Source organism: Mchenga conophoros, linkage group LG13 (genome assembly GCF_057382185.1).
Source record: "Mchenga conophoros isolate Kocher_MC1m ecotype Shallow Benthic linkage group LG13, M_conophoros_male_GT1.1, whole genome shotgun sequence".
Taxonomy (NCBI): domain Eukaryota; kingdom Metazoa; phylum Chordata; class Actinopteri; order Cichliformes; family Cichlidae; genus Mchenga; species Mchenga conophoros.
The window spans coordinates 2,388,520-2,406,842 of NC_140538.1; the positions used below are offsets into that span (position 1 = coordinate 2,388,520).

At 49.5% G+C, this 18,323-nt stretch overlaps 1 protein-coding gene across 3 annotated transcripts in view; it reads left to right on the forward strand.

Moving 5' to 3' along the window:
- Positions 1-18,323, forward strand: part of LOC146560645 (bone morphogenetic protein receptor type-1A-like) — a 40,684-nt gene that overhangs the window by 20,205 nt on the left and 2,156 nt on the right. Inside the window, exons 1-11 of one of the 3 annotated variants that reach the window (XM_085296053.1) lie at positions 7,564-8,100; positions 9,680-9,973; positions 15,131-15,293; positions 15,380-15,482; positions 15,579-15,678; positions 15,823-15,910; positions 16,551-16,695; positions 16,925-17,117; positions 17,447-17,744; positions 17,821-17,996; positions 18,103-18,233. In XM_085296053.1, coding sequence (XP_085152179.1) covers positions 9,907-9,973; positions 15,131-15,293; positions 15,380-15,482; positions 15,579-15,678; positions 15,823-15,910; positions 16,551-16,695; positions 16,925-17,117; positions 17,447-17,744; positions 17,821-17,996; positions 18,103-18,233 — 1,464 coding nt within the window. In that variant the 5' untranslated portion in view covers positions 7,564-8,100; positions 9,680-9,906. Of the gene's footprint in view, positions 1-7,563; positions 8,101-9,354; positions 9,497-9,679; positions 9,974-15,130; positions 15,294-15,379; positions 15,483-15,578; positions 15,679-15,822; positions 15,911-16,550; positions 16,696-16,924; positions 17,118-17,446; positions 17,745-17,820; positions 17,997-18,102; positions 18,234-18,323 lie in introns of those variants that run through there. The other 2 variants (XM_085296052.1, XM_085296051.1) reach the window with 2 other exon arrangements.

Here is an 18,323-nt window from a genome sequence, read left to right on the forward strand (position 1 = left end):
AATCGAAATGCAGCAGAGATCAGCTGACTGTGGCTACAAACAGAAATCCTACTCTCGCTCAGAAACAGATTATTTAATTTGCTGGCTATAAAAGTGATAAAGCAAGGCTGTGATTGGGCAGACAGACTTTGCTCCACGTGCCCCTGCAGGGTGCATCACACAAGACAGTTAAAAGGGAGTTTTTCCTTCCCACTGTTGCCAAGAGTGTCGGGTTTCCTCTGTGTGGTTGTAGGTCTTTACCTCACGCTGACTGATTTGGTGCTATATATGAAGCCCATGTGAATTGAGCTTTGGATGGGGTTTATGGGCGGGGCTTTTGTGGACAGATGGGGCGGGGCTCAGAAAGTTGAAAATTACTGAGAGGAGAGCTGCAGGTAATCATGCCTGCCTCAACACGGCTTGGCTGCTGTAATGCTGTTTTCTGGAGTCGGCCAACGATCTCTTGCTCGTCTTCAGCTATGAACATGTAACACCTGTCCTGTCTTCTCTTCATTGGCTTCCTGTTCATCACAGAATTAATTTAAGCCCTAACACTGGTTTATAAATGCCTTAATGGTCTTGCTCCTTCATACCTTTCCGAGTTACTTCAGCCTTATATTCCTTCACGGACCCTCAGATCAGCTGCTGTTGTTGTCCCAAAATCGAGGCTTAAACGTAGAGAACGAGCCCAAAACTTTGGAATACGCTGCCTTTAAATATTAGACGGGCATCTTCGTTTCCTGTTTTTAAAATGCTTTTGGAAACGCAGCTTTTTTTCGATAGTGTTCAGACTGGCTTGAGTTGATATGGTTTTATGTGAGTGTCCGTGGTTGTATCTTGTGCTTCTGTTCAGCACTTTGGGCAAACGTTGTTTTTAAACGTGCTATAGAAATAAACTGGGTTTGGATAATGCAGTTTGCTTTATTTACCTTCAGACTGAAATATTAAATATATGATTTCATTATGCATCTGATTTGAGGTGTGTGTGTGTGTGTGTGTGCGCGCGCGTGTGTGCGTGTGCGCGATGAGCCGTTGTCTCTGAGAAGTTTTACTTTTAGTGCTGTTGTGTGTTTGTTTGCTGTGCCTCTGATTGGATTTATGACCTTGGGGGAGGATGGGGGGGTAAATCTGGATGTTGGGGGGTACCTCGTGATGGCTGGGGTCGGCATGTTTAGTACCTCCCATGAAGCCACTTTGGTGGAGGTAACTGGTTTAACTGGGACGGCTGCCTGAGCGTCCTCTCCCCTCAGGCGTGCGATTCAGGATCATAATGTTGTTTTTATGATCCGAGTGTGTTTGTTTTATGACTCAGCCGTGGCACACAGCACTGGGAGTGATGGATGGACTTGTTTCTATGGCGATTAGCATGATTAAAAACGCTTAGGGATCCTGAACTAAGCGGATCTGCTGTATTATCATATAACTGGGACCCGTGTTAGCCTCTGTCTCCAGCTTTGATCGTAATCAATAAACGGATCGTACTGATAAAAAAAATAAAAATAAAAAAAAGATCCCGTAAACCTGCGCTGCCCCTGTGGATTGTGGGTAATCTGTGCTGCAGTAACACGATGATGAAGAGTTGAAGTAAATGTTCCTCCTCCGGTTTGGTGCTGCAGCCGCTCTGCAGATCCTCTGTCGGCCTCTAATGAAATTAAGCCTCGCTGCTGCCCGCTCTGCCTCGCGCGTGCGCACGCGCACACACACACACACACACACACACACACACACACACACACACACACACACACACACACGGTGAGGGCGTGTGCCACTGAAGTGAGGCTCAGGCACTCTGTGCTTCAATTCCCCCAAATCATTCAGTTTAAACCAAAAGCATCGTTTTCTTCTGCGAGCGCACCAACGGGTCAGACTCGGACACTAAAATCAGCTCTTTGTGATGTCATCGACAAATTGAAAGATGCTTTCAGAATAAAAGCTCTGGCAGTCTGTGTCTGTGCTGGCAGCCCTCTCATGATAAATCTTACTTAATAAGAGTCTGGAAGACATCTGAGTTGCTCTTGGCCTTGACGTCATGTTACATCTGCATGTAGGGTCACCTGATGGCAGCTTAAAGTTCATCCTGTTAATAAAGTGCTAATAAACCCAACGGAAGAAGAAGAAAAGGTGCGTTTGAGTTAATTTCTGGGATTAGATGGAGGATAAGGATTAGGGCTGGGCGATATGACCCAAAATTCATATCTCGATATTTTTTAGCTGGATGGCGATATAAGATATATATCTCGATTTTTTTTTTTTAAGCCATAAAGTAAGAACAAAAAGAGAGTTCTTAGTCAAAGCTGTGTCCCAGATGTCACACAGGCACTTTTATTAACATACAGCACAGATGTACATGAAAAATTACTCAAAATTAAATTATGAGCATTCATTAAATAATAATGCTCCATAAATAAAAGAAAACAAGGTTGTTTTTGTGCTAAACAAAGAGCTCACAATTGTGCAGTCAAAATGTAAACTAAAAGACGCTGAGCGTAATAACAAAGACAGATTTTACAGCTGCTCTGTTCCTAACTTCTACTGCGTGACTGACAGCCTGGAGTTTGAAATCCGCTTCATAACCACGTCTCTTACAGGTGCCATTTATGGTCCTTATACACACACAATACGGTAATATTACGTTGATGCACAGTACGTATCACTCCGCGAAGCTCCTCGGTAGCCGTAATGCGCCGACAATCTATCAAGCGGTGCAGCTCCGTAGTTTACCAAAGTCGTACTCAAACATTTTTGACAGATTGCTGAACGCCGTGTACCACATAAAATCGGTTCGCGGCCATCAAGCACAACCAGAATTCATACATAAGGCGCGCTATCAACTTTTGAGAGAATGAAAGGATTTTAGGGTTAGCGCTGTTAGCTCGTTAGCGCGGTTAGCTCGTTAGCATGTTTAGCTCGTTAGCACGTTGACGCCGTCCAGCCCCACGCATGGGGCGATGCGCAGTAACTCGTTAACGGAGATTTGCCGTGTCCGTCTTGTCGCTGCCTGCACGTGAAGCGATGGGGTAGGAGGGGGAGTTGTGTTCAGTGAAGGCGAGGCGGAGTAACGTTGCGTAGAGACAAAAGTGGACGAAAGAGAGGCAAACTTGCGGCTCCACAACTATAATTATAACGTAACATAGACTATATCGATATAAAGGATATTGTCACATCTTATATCTCGTATAAAAATATATCGATATGTTTTAAAAACTCGATATATCGCCCAGCTCTAATAAGGATGGAGAAGAATAGGATTAGGAGAAGGAAGATGCAGGGGGGAAGAGGCCCGCAGCACTGCTCACCGGGGCTCGGGGTATTCTGGGTATTCTTATGCTAATCCATCGCCAGGGAAGAGGCACAGAGCAGCCAGGCAAACAATGGCAGTGGAGCCAGAAAGTCTGGCCTGCAGTCTCCCAGGCCCTGAAAGGCATGTCAGGCAGGGCGCCGACACCAACAGGAGGCTGCTGCAGCACCCAGAGGCCCGCCTGCAAGGAGGGGGCCCCTGGAGGGGCCGGGGAACGGGGCCAAGATGGAGGCAGAGAGAGATGAGGCGAGAAAGAGAAACCTGATGGAAAGCTGGAAGGATGGGAGAGAGGAGGGGGAGAAGGGAAGGCAGCAAATGGAGCATGCTAGGAGAAGAGGGAGTAAGATGAGGAGCAAAGGAGAGCAAGGAGGAAAGAACGAGAGGGAGTGATGGGATAAAGGGTTAGGGTAGCTGGTCAGTTTGGACCATTCAGGCTCCCGTGCTCAGACGAGGCTTTATGGTGCCAGTAGAGCCTTCGCTGCCGCTGCAGTGTTCTCCTAAACGATAGACATCACCACTCAGACAGTAGCATGTCACACGTGCTGATGAAGAGAAGTCAAAACCAGAAGACCAGAAACTGTTTTTACAAAATTCTTTTGACAAAAAAGTTTTCAAACAGTTCCAACATCCGTGTGTCTCTGAGCTTCTGTGCAGCATTGTCATTAAACGTGCCAAAAACAGGCATGACTGTGCTCACACGATGCACTGCAAAGATGGCCTCACGATGTGAGGATGGTCACGTGACACCCGAGACTCTCGCAACGCAGCGAGCATAAGGACGGCCTTAGCCCCAAACCAAACGCCAGAGCAGCTCAAACTGCAGTTCCTCTAGTGTCCACCGGAGGCTCCAGCAGTCAGTCCCCATCGACTCAGAATCAGAAAGGGTTTTATTGCCAAATGTTGAGCAGGTTTACAACATTAGGAAATTGCTGCGGTGCTTAGTGCAAACATACTGTCATATAACGCTTAAATAGACATAAAAAATAAGAATTAAAAGTGCTAAGTAGATAGATATATACATGAGTGCAGGTGGTGATGAGTGCCAAACATGGAATGATGCAGTGAACACAGACTCCCATGTTAAATACGTTTAGGGCCTGATACAGGAGAGGAGAGGTTTGAATTGAGTTGGGTCTGTGGGACACACATGTGGGTGGTTTCTTGGTGTCGCTCACTCGAGGAGGACACAGCTGTACTGCTGCAGCTAACGGACGGACCTCCTGAAATTGGCTCAGGAAGCCTCGTAACTGAGAACAGGCAGCCTTGATGCTCTCGCTGTCACAGACGTGCTTCGATACAAACTTGGGCTAAAAGGACAGAACGACGGGGCTCATGTTTTTACCTCAGAGCTTTTGACAAACAGCCCGAGCTGGTGTCGGGTAAGAAATAAATGATAATTGTAAGTATTTAACACATTAGAGTCCACTGTCCTTATTCAGATGGTTTTATTTTCATTTTTTTAACATGAAATGAGTAACTTGAATGTTTTAGCATCTTTTTCCTTCAGCAGATTCTTGAAACGTTGAGTTTGCATGTGTGAAATTAAATCCACTTTGTTTTTCATCCTGATTTTCACGACGGCTCAGATTTTATCAGCTCGTTCAGGCCGAGTGGAAAGTTTGATGGAGTGGAGCTCAGACTGAGAGGTTAGAAAAATGTCCGTTTGATTTCGCAGAAATATTCTTTCAGCCTGTCCAGGTTCTGATTTGATTTTGATGGAACTCAGCAGAAGGAAAAAGCACCTCCGTCCATCCCTCCACCCCAGTCCCACTAATATTCTCCTGCACCACCGCCCCTGATGCCCATCTCTCTCATTACTGCATTTATTTATTGAGCGCAGGAGCTGCTGGCTCCTCCAATCAGCTCTCAGTAGTGTTTATTTAGTCTGTCGCCGCCGCTCCTCCAGCACAGGAAGTGGAGGCGCATTAAAGCTTGATTATTGATGTCTGGCCCCTCACCCTGCAGTCCATCGAGAGGGGGGCAGTATTGGGGCTGGATTATTAATGCCTTCACCCCACCTCTCCCTCCCTGCCAGCGTCCAGTGTCGTTTTACAGCGTTTTTACAGCTCTCGGAGGAGCTGGAAGGTCTGTAAATCAGAGTGGAGCTGCCCGGGAGTTTCTCTCCTCAGCGAGCTGGTAGCATTAAAACTGACTGAAACATTTAGGCCACGTGACTGAACAACACATGTTCGGCTTTTGTTTTTCCTGTAACGGGAAGTGGGGGAAGTGCTGAAAGCTGCCATCAAATACTTAAAAAATAAAAAAAGATTTACCTGCTGACTCACAGGCCGGTCTGCTTCTGGTTGCACTGGGACAGGCCAAACTCAAACGTACAGATCCGAGCTGAAAATCCTTCTGTGGATCCACAAGGATGCCTGTGAGTGCTTTTTTAGAACACTAAGACGACTCACAGGTTTTGTGATTCCAGCTTGATGTGTATTTGTGAAGATCTCTCCACAAACGTCCAGCGATCTGCATCGATACCAGGAGCTACAACCACAGGATCGGGTTTCCTGCCTTTAACTGGGCAGCGTGGCTGTGACTGCACATGTAGGCACAGCTGTTAACGAATCTTTGTTGTTTGAAGAAACGCCTTTTATATTTGGGTAAATGAAACCCTGACCACAGAACGCCAAAAACAAATCATTAATCAGCCCCATTTATGGTCATTCTGACATCATCATCGTGGAGCTGAAACAAGTACAAAAGCAGCTTGAGCTCTGAAACGCTGACGTTCACGAGAGCATCCAGAACAAGCTGTCAGACAGGAAGCTACGCCAGCAACAATAAAAGTAATCAGAGTAAAACTGTGTATCCTGAGCCTCCAGCACAGATATCATTTTACTTCATAGTTTTATGGCCGAATGAAAAGTTGTTATACCCGAAGCTGCCCTGTTCCATAAAAGCCTTTTAAAGGACTGTTTCTCCACAAGTCTTAACCCGCTGCTTGGGTTTCATCCCACCAAATTTCCCAGCATCCCCGGAGCAGCGTGACCTCAAATTCCTTCCCCTGGGGGGACAGCTATGGCTCAGTGGTTCCCTATAAGGGCGGTTTATTCTGTACAGGTGGGACCGCCAACAATACCTCCTTTCATTCCCACCATCACGGTGAATGTTCCTCCTCCAGGACGCCGGCGTGACGTCCAGCTCGCCAGAGCAGCTACGCTACATTAACCTCTGTTAGCTGAGGAGACGAGAGAGGGAGGGGTTAGGGTGTGGGTTTGAATCCCACTGCAGGCAGCACCTTCATTTATGGAAGACCTGTTTTTGAATTTAGACGTTCTGTTTTACGGGTCTGGGGAAATCCAGAGTGAATAAATCTGCAAACAGCACCTTTAACTTTGTTTTCTGGCCTTTCAAAGCTGATGAATAACAGCTGATGAGTCATAAAATGACGTGCCCACGCGAAGGTCTCTGCTCTTATCTCACCCCGTGCTTTCATTCGGTTATTCTCCTGCTTCAGATTTGAATGCTTCTCTTCCTTTGAACACATCCACAGTGTTTCGTTACTTGTGTAAAGAAAGAGATTTAATCTGGCAGCTGGTTCCCAAAGTAGGGTTGGAGGGCCCCTCCAGGGTCGCAGGTCACAGAGAATAGAAGTACACAGGAGTAGTACCTGCTCAGTTTACATGTGTGCAGCTCGGTGTGCAGATTATGTACCAGCACTCACTGATGAGTTTACGTTTAAATTTTAATAATGGGCAAAAAGCATCTGTGGACGTCGGAGAGCACCTGTGCAGCTACGCAGGTGACGCAGGGATTTGAAGCCCTGAAGGCTCAAATGCAGAATTTCAGGTGAGCTGTTGAGTTTTTTCTTTCTCTGCTCTACGTGAAGCGGTTCTTCTTAAACCGTGTGTGAATGGCTGAATGTAGTGTAAAGCGCTTTGGAGTCCTTAGGGACTGAGTAAAAGCGCTATACAAATGCAGGCCATTTACCATTTTAAACACTGGTTTTACCTGCGCACACTTCCTGTCATGTGATTAAGACCTCTGTGCTGATTGGTGCTTGGAGCTCAGCTGCTCTTTTCACAGATGGTTGTTACTGTTTCTTCTCGTGTTAGCATCGATGAATATTCATGCTCAGAGTCGTGGGAGTGCTGTGAGGACGTCCTAATGTGGCAGTAGCCCAGAGTTCCTGTGTGTGGATTGGTTACCTGAGTGGTTGGTTCTTCTGAACCATGTGCTGCTCAAAGGCGTCGCTGTGCAGACGAACCTGAGTGGACAGACTGTTTGTAGCCAGCGGCTGCTGGAGGGTTTTGTGCTGTAAGTTCAGCCTGTTTACTGTAAACAGCTGCGGAGGATGAGGAGGCCGCCGCAGCCCGAGTCTGAGCCGATTATCTCGGCCTGCAGTGGGTTGGAAGTTTGATATCTGCTGGTATGAGCGCCGTGCTGAAGAAAGGCGTTTGTTGTTGACTGCAGCAGAGCGAGAAGTTGGAGACGAGTCTGAACACGATGAGGAAGAGGAGGAGGAGTGAAAGTTCACCCGCAGCGTTTGTGAACTGCGTCTGAGGATCTTCCTGCGAGGTGACAGATTCAGTCGTTTGTCTCTCTGGCGTCTTGGTCTCCACGGCGACTTTGTGTGTTTTTGTGCGTTTCAGTTGTGATAACAGCCGTGGGTGTTTTCAAAGGGAAGTGGACGTGTCAGGCGATTACCGGCTGGGGGAGGCGTGCTTCCTGTGCCGAGGGGGTCGCAGCAGATGGTCTGTCCCGAGCCTGCCTCGACTTGCCCGCCCCGTCTGACGGCGTTATCGCCGCACGCCGTCGGCTTTAAATGGAGCGAAGAGCCGCAAACAAACTGGAGGTTTTGTTGTGACGAAGAGGTGAAGAATTTTTCACTCTGTGATATCGACTCAGAGACGCCCACACACACACACACCTTTAGTAAATCCTGAGTGTGAATGTTCGGGCAGGGCGGGACTGGAGGGTAAAAAGATGTCGTCTCTCTAACACGCCGTCCAGTTTTGTTTTCGTTCGTGTCCAGAACATCGTGGATCAGCTTTAGGTGGAACTAACTTGCTAACTTCCTGCTAAACGTTGTAATTCTGTTAAAGTGGAATTAGCACATAGTTTACCTCCGTTGCCTCGCAGCATAAAACCTAATAACAGATTGACCAATCACAGCACAGCTCCTGTGTCCCACCAACACAGAGGTTTATTGGATGGATTCAGCTTGTTTTCAGTTTTAAAGATTTGTTTATGACTTTATTGCAGTTATGAAAATGGGTGTACTTCAGACTGTGTCGTGGGGTTGACTTGGGTGGGTGGCTGTGGGAGTGTGAGGAGCCAAAACCCCCCAAATCAATAATTCAGTGATGATAAATAATGTTAAGCATTATTTAATTAAATGGGTCATGGGTCACATTGGCAGCTTCAGCCTTCCATACATGATGACACATTCTGCTGTTTGTGTAGACAAACAGCAGAATGTGTCTAAATGTGCTTTCTTGCATTAATGTTTAGTAAATATTAATAAACCGTTCAGCGATGCCTGTCCTCGGATTTGAAGCCGTGTTTGTCGTGTACGCTCGACCCGCCCTGGGCGCCGTCCCGTGTGTGCGTCTTTGTTCTCCGTCTCTCTGGAGATGTGTGAAAAGTGGGTCACAGGTCGGACCCGTTTGAGGCCCGAGGGCAAATAAAAAGTGACAGACACCGGCCACGCATCGCCGCTAATTCCCTTGCACACCCCTCTGGCCCTCTCTCGGCGCCCACTAATTGCGACGTTACGTTATTAGAGCTGCGCAGGACCCGAGCGTCGGTAATTGCAGAACATCCCCGGACAAATGGTCGGGTAGTTAGTCGGGCCCTGGAGGCCAGCGCCGGGCGGCCAGGGTCACTAGGTCACGGCATGCTGAGGAGCATGCTCTCATCATCATCATCATCGCTCTCATGTGAGCAGGTGATTCTAATGTTTTGGCCCAAACTGTTGGTGTGTGTGTGTGTGTGTGTGTGTGTGTGTGTGTGTGTGTGTGGAAGTGTTTTGGAAACGCACCTTTTTTTTGAAAGAAGTGTTATTAAAGTTAATAACTACAACGCTGCAGAAACAGAAAGCTGCTGAAGCCGCTCGTTTCGTACAGGATCAACTGAGGGGCTGCGTCGAGGCCCAGGATCAGATAAAGGAGGATTATTTTCACCGGAGAATCGTGCAAAGCTGCCGTAGGAGAGCAGGGAGGAAAGCTCTGGAGCTGGAAGAGCGCAGAAATGTTTCCTCTGAGAATCGTGAGCAGCTACAGTGTTCGAACACCAGAGAGATGAATAATGAAACTAATTATAATAAAAGAGGGTTGTCTGTAGTGCTCTCTCGCCCTGTGACAGCCCTGTGATCTGAGGCTTTCCTGATCAGCTGATGTTGAAGTCTTACTGAATCCCCTATCTCTCTCTCTCTCTCTCTCTCTTCTTCAGGGTTTTGGACCCACAGAGCCTGTGAGACCCAGGAGGACCTGTTTTTGTGATATTGCCCTTCACCCCATTACCTCCACCCTCCCCTTGCCTCTATCTGGAGCTCCTCCCTGCTCCTCAGACTCCTGCCGTAGAACAATAACACTATCTTCTCCACGCCCAGACCGGCACATCAGAAGGTCTTGTTGACGGTGTGGGACCCAGTCGGGTCGGTCCGGGCCTGCTGCAGGATGCCAGGTCTACCGGTCTGCGTGGCGGTGACGGCCGTCGCTCTGCTGCTGTCCCTCAGAACTGACGGTAAGATGTTTAAAAGCTGGTTGGAGTGAGCAGCTGTGCCAGTGTTTGTTTTTCAGTGTCACAGAAACACAACGGACAGAGATGATGGTGACCGTCATCAGAACCAGCACCAGGCAGCGTGTTTCTCACAGGGTCAGACTTAGAAACAGGAAGTGAAAGGCCACATGTTTAAGGCTTCATATGTCAGCTACATGATCCAGTTATTAGTGGACAAACCTGTGCTTTTATTCTGAAAGTTTAGCTGCTGTTAATCACTGAGCTTGGGCTCTTCCTGCTTCACGTTTTGTTGCCAGTGACCTCATCAGGCTGCGGTTTGGTGACAGCTTCCTGTCTCCCGGTCACATGGACTCCACCTGAGCTCCATCTTTTTTTTTTTTTTATTAATCGTTTCTCGTGTCTTTTGTGTGATTGCGATGGTCCCAGTTAGTGTCGCTGGGCTCAGACGTGTCCTCTCTGACCCACGAGCTGCTCGGTTACTCATTAACCCTTCAGTTTGTCCTCGGCAGATAAGCGCTACTTCAGGCGACGTTAGCATACAGAGTCGCCGTGGGGCTCGTCTGTAAGCGGCGCCCCCCTCCCTGTGCACACAGCAGCCTTTTGTTTAAGCTGTTTTTAAGTGTCTGCCGACCGATAAGGACAGAAACAGAAATGTCACGCCGCTCCTCCTGCTTCCGATAAAATATTCCCAGCAGCTTCTTCCCGCACATTGAATTCGGCATCTGTGGGTTATTCACAGGGGAGACTTTTCCAGATCGATGGCAGCCAACGTCTGCTCGATGTTTGCAGGTGGAGACGAGCTTCACTGAAGCTGCTGTTTGGATCCTTTTAAATGTATTATAATCATAAACATGCATTTAAACCGCTTTAACCTGACAGCTGATGAAGACACATGTAGTCCCTGAGATGTGCCGTCTGCACGCTGCTTTGGGCTGAGGAAGTAAGAAAACGTACAGAAAATATCGATCGCTGTGTGGAAGTAACTTTACTGTAAACTGTGGGGGAAAAGAAACAGACAGGCGTTAATAAAAAGGCTGTAAAACCGATGAAAATGCCGTAAAAGTTCCGACTTTATGGCCGGGTTCTTTGGCATTTCCACATTTTCCTTCCTGTGGCCCACATTGGACCCTTTGTAAGGCCGGTTGTGGCCCGTGGGCCTTATGTTTGAGTCCTTTGTTCTGTAACTTTGTCTCAGGGCGGAGGAGGCGTTCCAGCTTGGCGTGGATCTGAGTTAGAGGATGTGAGAGAGGTCGTCCCCTCCCTCGCCACTCTCTGACCTCCAAACACCCAGAGTCCGCTGATAAGAGCCGGCTGTAATCTCAGGAAGGGAGCGACTCTCCGCCGTCTTATCAAACTGTTTTTCCATCCACCTTCTCGCCTGCTGACTCCGCCTTCACTCCGTCAGGAAGCCACTTGTGTCTGTGACATTTACAAAGTGACGGCGAGGTGGAGCTGACGTGTTAACGTCACTGCTCTGACTCAGACGGAGGCTCGTCAGCCAATGAGCAGCTCTCTGAGTGTCTGTAAATTTACCAAAAACGCCGTCTTCAGTCTGAGCCCATAAACCATCAGGAAAGAGTCGAGGTCGGACACAGGGACGACTTCCTGGGCGCCACAGCTAGCGCCCCCTGGTGGCCAGGTGAAAAGCTCGTCGTGTTCAAACGGAGACTGCGTCCACCTTTAATACTGTGTGTGCGTTTGTTCAATGACGAGTTTTTACTGATCAGTCAGGATCTTTCAATAAGTACCTTGTACACCTGCGACAGGTGAGCTGAGACACGCTGGGCAGTGAAATGTGTCAGAGATGCTCTGCTGTCCCGAGCTCGTGTCCCCGTGTCCGTGACGATTCGCTGTGACATCATCATACCTGAGTTAGCTGCTCACACACACCTGTGACTTTAAAGACACTGGATGTGAAAATAAGTTCATAGTAATATTTGAGCCGTTGTTCTGAGGAGAAAGCGGATCTATTTTCTTCACAGCGAGGGCTGGAGCGGCGCTCTGAGCCCCTCCCCTCCCTGCAGGAAGCTGTTGAACTGATTGTTGCCGCTCTCACTTCCTCTCTGCACATTAACCGTTTCCTGTACGAGCTGTTGGCGGCGCTGCACTCTCCAAACAGCCATTGTTCTCCGGAAATATCCGTCAATCCCTCCGGATACTTATTCACCCTTGGAAGCGGTGTTTGTTTCCTCTCTGCGGACCCTGCCGTGGCGGCGGCGGCACACTTCGTATTTTATTTTGGAGGGCAGAGTCAGTTGAATGTTGGGGGCGGGGCTTCTCTCTAAAGCAGCATAAACACAGGTAATCACAGCACATTCTCCCACCTGCTGTCAGGCTGTGGCTCAGTCATTCGTTCATCTGATCTTTGAGTTATGATAAAGGTCACTGCCGTCTGTTGGCCATCTTTATCCCGAGGATGTTGAAGAAACCAAAGATGAGCCTGTGGATGGGCGGGTCAAGTCCATGGTTGTCTTTCATTGGCCAGCAGATTTCCTGATGAGACGGCGAGCTGCAGGGTCCAAACCAGCTGCTCCCCCGGGGCTGACGGGCCATCACACTCGCCGTTGTCCTCGGAGACGTGCCGTGTGCACTGCGAGCTGCTGTGCCGCTGGAAGGCGTGATGGTCGGTTTCACACTGATGGGCGGAGCTGCTGCTGCGGATAGACTTTGTTTGCTTCTAGTTTTGACTTCCTCTCCTCCGTCAGCGCTGTCAGTCAGGCGAGGCCCCGCCCTCTCAGCAGTGGTTGACTTGGTACAGAGCTGTGGTGACATCACAGTGAATCCACAAACCTCCTGCAGCACGACGCCGCGGCTGTTGGGAGCAGCTCCTCGCGCTCTTCCTGCTGCGTCCGTGTTTCCGTGTTAACTCCTCCTCAGACTCCTCGCGTCCTCTCCACGGCGCTGCTCGTTGTAGGGTTATAACGAGGTTGTTAATTAGCTCGCTGGGAAGCTTTTCAGCTGCTCTGTCACCTTGGCAACACGAATGCATAAACATCCCCGGCAGGAAGTTGGTGAGGAGGAGGAAGGGAGGGAGGCGGTGCTCGACGGGCTCGCGTTGTAAAAGTGGAGACAAACAAAGGAGGAGCCGAGTGAGAGGATCCACATGGTTTAGATCAAAGGGTTATATTCCCGTTTCTATGGTTTCACGGGAATATTTTCCTTACAGGAGACAAACTGTCACCACTGAGAATGAAGGAAAGATGGAGGCCTCCACCTTCAGACAGCACTCGGGTCACAGTGATGCCCACAGGAGGCAGCCGGGACACAGGAAACCATGTTTCATGACGAGTCCACAGTGGGAATAAGGACGAAGAGATTATAAATAAAATAACACGTGGAGTTAGAGCTGAGAGTCGTGTGTTTCTGCTCAATATTCAAACGGTCACAGCTGATGTTTAAAACAAGTGTGAGATTAAAATCAATCAAACCTTAAAGCTGTTTATTGTAAATAAGTTAAGAGCTGATGTTGGCGTGACGGCGAGCAGAGCGGGATTAGGACATAATGTGGGAGCTCAGGTGTGTGGTGGGCAGGTAACTGTGACTCAGCACAGGCAGTAATTAAAGACTCGTGTGTTTGATTACAGACTGCAGACGGTTCAGTGTGTGAATTATAAAGCTGAGCTTTTTCACCCAGAAGGTTAAAAATAATTTAAGTTAAAAATCTAAAAGCTGGAAATCATCTGACAGGAGAAATCAGTGAGCAGACTGATGCGACTGCAGCTCATCTCAGCTTTCAAACAACCGTCTCCATCATTTAAAGTCTTTTTTTTTTTTTTTTTTCTCTGCTGGAAAAAAAATCGGCGAGCAGTGATGTCATCATTGTCTAGACCTGAAGGCCCTCATGAACCGCCCCCTCGGGCCTCTGATTGGGTGAAAGGCAGTGACGGGTGGAGCCTCTGCTCTGCCTCTGTCCACATGTGTGCTTAATAATTGTGCCGGCCGCCGGAGTGGAGACTGAGGTCTGGCAGAGAGGACGCTGGGTAATCTGACTCCCCCTGCGTGCTCTTAAAGTGGCAGCGCGGCTTGAGGGCGGAGCACGGTTGGAGCAGCCGGTGTGGTCCGAACAGAAACAGCGACATTAGGCCGCCTCGACGGCGAGCCTTGCAGGAGGAGGAACGTCCAAACATGTGAGAGCGAGAGGCGTTCCCCAAAGAAAACGAACAGGAAGCAAGTGATGACGTGCTGCGAGGCGTCGCAGGCGCACGCTTTCACAACTTCAGATAATAAAAACAGGAAACAGACGATAACTGAAGAGCTGAGAGAGACGATCCAGCTGTTCTGCATCCAGGTGTTTGTTTTACCCCGTCACATGATCGCATGATCAGTTTCTTTGAGGTGATTTTGCTCAGGATGAACTTTTGTGTTGCTCTCGGAGGGAAACGGAAACGATCAGCACATGAAAGCTGTGATTCGGTAACAGCGACTCTCGGGGAGGGGCAGGGGGAGGGCGGGACTGGAGGTGAGCTACCAGCAGGTAGTTCATGTCCAGGCATGACGGCGTGCACGTCCACATGCCGTCTTTACTCTGAGGAAGGAAGGAAGGTGACGAGGTGTTTGAAAGTGATCTGAAAGACAAATACAGGAGGAGGAGGAGTAACGTGAAGGAGAGCGGTGGCGTCAGCGCAGAAGGAGGCGCGGAGATTAGAGGAGGACTGAGATAAAGAGCAGACAGCTGATAAGAACCATCGTCCCCGTCTCTGCCTTTGATCCTCTCTCTGAAGGCGAGCCGCCACTCATACCGTCACTGTCATTATATTAATGCTGTATCCTGTATATATCGTACATACTATTGTTTGAGTACTTACGATTGTTTTTTTGTACTTTTTATATTTTACATTTATATTTATTATTGAATCTTGCACCAACAAGGGAGTGGCACTCCAATTTCGTTGTACTCTGTACAATGACAATAAAGGCTATTCTATTCTATTCTTCTATTCTATTCACTCGCGCCCATAAAAACCGTCAAACTTTATTTCTGCTCGGCGATCTCCGACCCGCCGTCTTGTTTGCTGTGGTCCTTATACGGAGCCGTCCTGCTCCTGCTGTCGTCAGCTGATGGAGGAGAATGTTTCACCTCCTGCAGGAGTCACTCCGAGCTGCTCTCAGCCGTCACCAAAGACTAAAAAATGTTTTAACTTCTGTTTGTTTCGTGTCCAGCCGCAGGTCAGAACCCGGACCACGTCCTGCAGGGGACGGGGGTGAAACCCGAGGCCCGGCGCCCTGGCGACAGCCCCACCATCGCACCTGAGGACCTCCCTCGATCCCTCAGCTGCTACTGCTCGGGTCACTGCCCGGACGACGCCATCAACTACACCTGCCAGTGAGTAGAAGCAGCGCAGTAGAGTCTGTCACTGCTGAGTAGAGTCCTCGTTGCTCCATCATGATGATGATGATGTCTGTCTTCAGGACGAACGGTCAGTGTTTCGCTATCATCGAGCAGGACGAGCACGGAGATGTGCAGCTCACCTCCGGCTGCATGAAGTATGAAGGCTCTCACTTCCAGTGCAAGGTGAGCCGGTCTGTGTGGGCGTGTCTGTCACTTTTCTCGCCTCTGTGTCTCCTCCCTCCTGACCTGCTGTTGTGATTGGCTCCGTTTGCTCGGCAGGACTCCCCCAACGCTCAGACCAGGAGGACCATCGAGTGCTGCAACACAGACCTGTGCAACAGAGACCTGCAGCCCACGCTGCCCCCGCTGGCCCCCACCGGTAACGTGGAACACAGATGCAGGTGTGAAGCAGGTGAGCTCGTGAAGCCGCACAGGCGACTAATGTGTGTGTGTGTGTGTGTGTGTGTGTGTGTGTGTGTGTGTGTGTGTGTGCGCGTGCGTGTGTGCGTGCGTGCGTGTGCAGAACGAAGCCCCCACTGGCTGGCCTTCCTGATCTCCATGACGGTCTGCTGCTGCACGCTGATCTGCATCACCGTGGTTTACTACTACAGGTAAGAGCTCACCTGGCAGCGACCGGCACACCTTCGAGTCAGCAGAGACTGTTGGACCTGCTGCTGTCGGCGGGGAGAGGCGGCGATGCAGACTTCAGTTTAGTTGGAACGCAGACATGTCTGTAGCTCATTGGCTTTCACTTCCTGTTGATGTCTGATAGGACGATAGCCGTGCATAAATCACCTGACGTGGGCTGGTGTAGTGAATTCTTACTGCTCGTAATGATCAGTCACTAAATGGTTCAACCAGCACACAACACACACTAACACATCCAAGGCAATAATGAAGTAACTAACAGCAACATCAGGAAATCACATGTGAAATGAATACGAGTAAAATCAAAATAATGTGACTGAAAGTGAGCAGAAAGCAAAACTGCAAATATTTCATGTCAAATTTGAGCCTAAAAAAAAGACGTCAAGTTAAAGAGAAAGTGCTCCTTAGCTCAGGCTTTTATTTTGGAGTCATTCTCAGAGTAAAACTGACAGCTTCCTGTTTACATTTTCTTCACTTTTACCTGTAGTAAACACACACAGACATTTTTATTATGCTCACTTTGGACCCTTTTGTAAAACTGTTGATGAATCAAACTGAGATGCGTGTGTGTGTGTGTGTGTGTGTCTGTCTGTCTGTGTGCAGGTATAAGTTTAAGAGCGACCGGCAGCGGTATCATAAGAACCATAAGGACCAGGAGCACGATGTCTTCATCCGGGAGGGCGAGTCGCTCAGAGACCTCATTCATCAGTCTCAGAGCTCAGGCAGCGGCTCAGGGCTCCCCCTGCTGGTAGGAGCTACAAACACACCTGCTCTGATTTAAAGAACAGTCAGCACCAGCAGTGACTTTACTTTGTTCTCTATTAGAATTTATTTTTGTTTCTTTGAGTTTTATTTTATCTGGTAGTTTCAGTTTGATTACAAGAGCTTTGTTTTTAAAACGGGTCAAAGGTCACAGACCACGTTAACGACCAGGAAACTCGGAGCGCCCTTCTGAAACTTCCTTTCTGCGTCCTCAGGTGCAGCGGACCATCGCCAAGCAGATCCAGATGGTACGTCAGATAGGAAAGGGGCGGTACGGCGAGGTGTGGCTGGGCCGCTGGAGGGGAGAGAAGGTCGCCGTAAAAGTCTTCTTCACCCGAGAGGAAGCCAGCTGGTTCAGGGAGACGGAGATCTACCAGACGGTCCTGATGAGGCACGAGAACATCCTCGGTAGGCTCGTGCGCCAAACACGCCCGCGTTCTCACGAAGTTACGGTGCAGGTCATGTGACCCGCGGTAAGCGAGTCGTGGGTTCTGAGCAGCTTTATGATGCCGTCCGAGCCCGAGGACTCAGAGCGTTCAACACGCCAATTTTGATTATGCACGGCGCCGCTGCCCAGCAGAAACAGCTGAACGATTATTTCAGCTTCATGAAAGTTCAGAGTGTCGGAGGAGAGAGACCGCGTTAACCACGGGCCAATAAGAAATGGTCTCCGGGTGCCTGAGGCGAATATAAAGTAAATAATGTCAGGTGGATGTTTTTACCTTCCTCCTCTGCAGGCTTCATCGCGGCGGACATTAAGGGCACGGGCGCCTTCACGCAGCTCTTCCTCATCACAGACTACCACGAGAATGGCTCGCTGTACGACTTCCTGAAGCTGACCACGCTGGACACGCAGGCGCTGCTGCGGCTCGCCTACTCGGCCGCCTGCGGCCTCTGCCACCTGCACACGGAGATCTACGGCACGCAGGGCAAGCCGGCCATCGCCCACCGCGACCTGAAGAGCAAGAACATCCTGATCAAGAAGAACGGCACCTGCTGCATCGCCGACCTCGGCCTCGCCGTCAAGTTCAACAGGTTCGCGTTTGCTCCGTGGTGCATTCTCAGGCTGTTCTGGCCTCAGCTGACCTAACCTCTCGTTGTGTTGCCATAGTGACACGAACGAAGTGGACATCCCCCTGAGCACCCGGGTGGGGACGAGACGCTACATGGCCCCCGAGGTCCTCGACGAGAGCCTCAACAAGAACCACTTCCAGGCCTACATCATGGCCGACATGTACAGCTTCGGACTCATCGTCTGGGAGATGACCCGACGCTGCGTCACCGGGGGTACGCACAAACAAACGCACACTCACACACACCAGAAGAAGAACGTCAGCCGCTGTTGGGCGCGTCAGCCGCTCTGACGTTAATACAGGTGTTGTTTCCTGTGCAGGTATCGTGGAGGACTACCAGCTGCCGTACTACGACACGGTGCCCTCTGACCCCTCGTATGAGGACATGCTGGAGGTGGTGTGTGTTAAGGGCCTGCGGCCGACGGTGTCTAACCGCTGGAACAGCGACGAGGTGAGGCTCGGACTACTTCCTGTCTGCTTTGTCTCTCTCCCGACTGTCGAGGATGTTTGTTTTATTCCAGCCTGATGGGAAAGTTCGAGC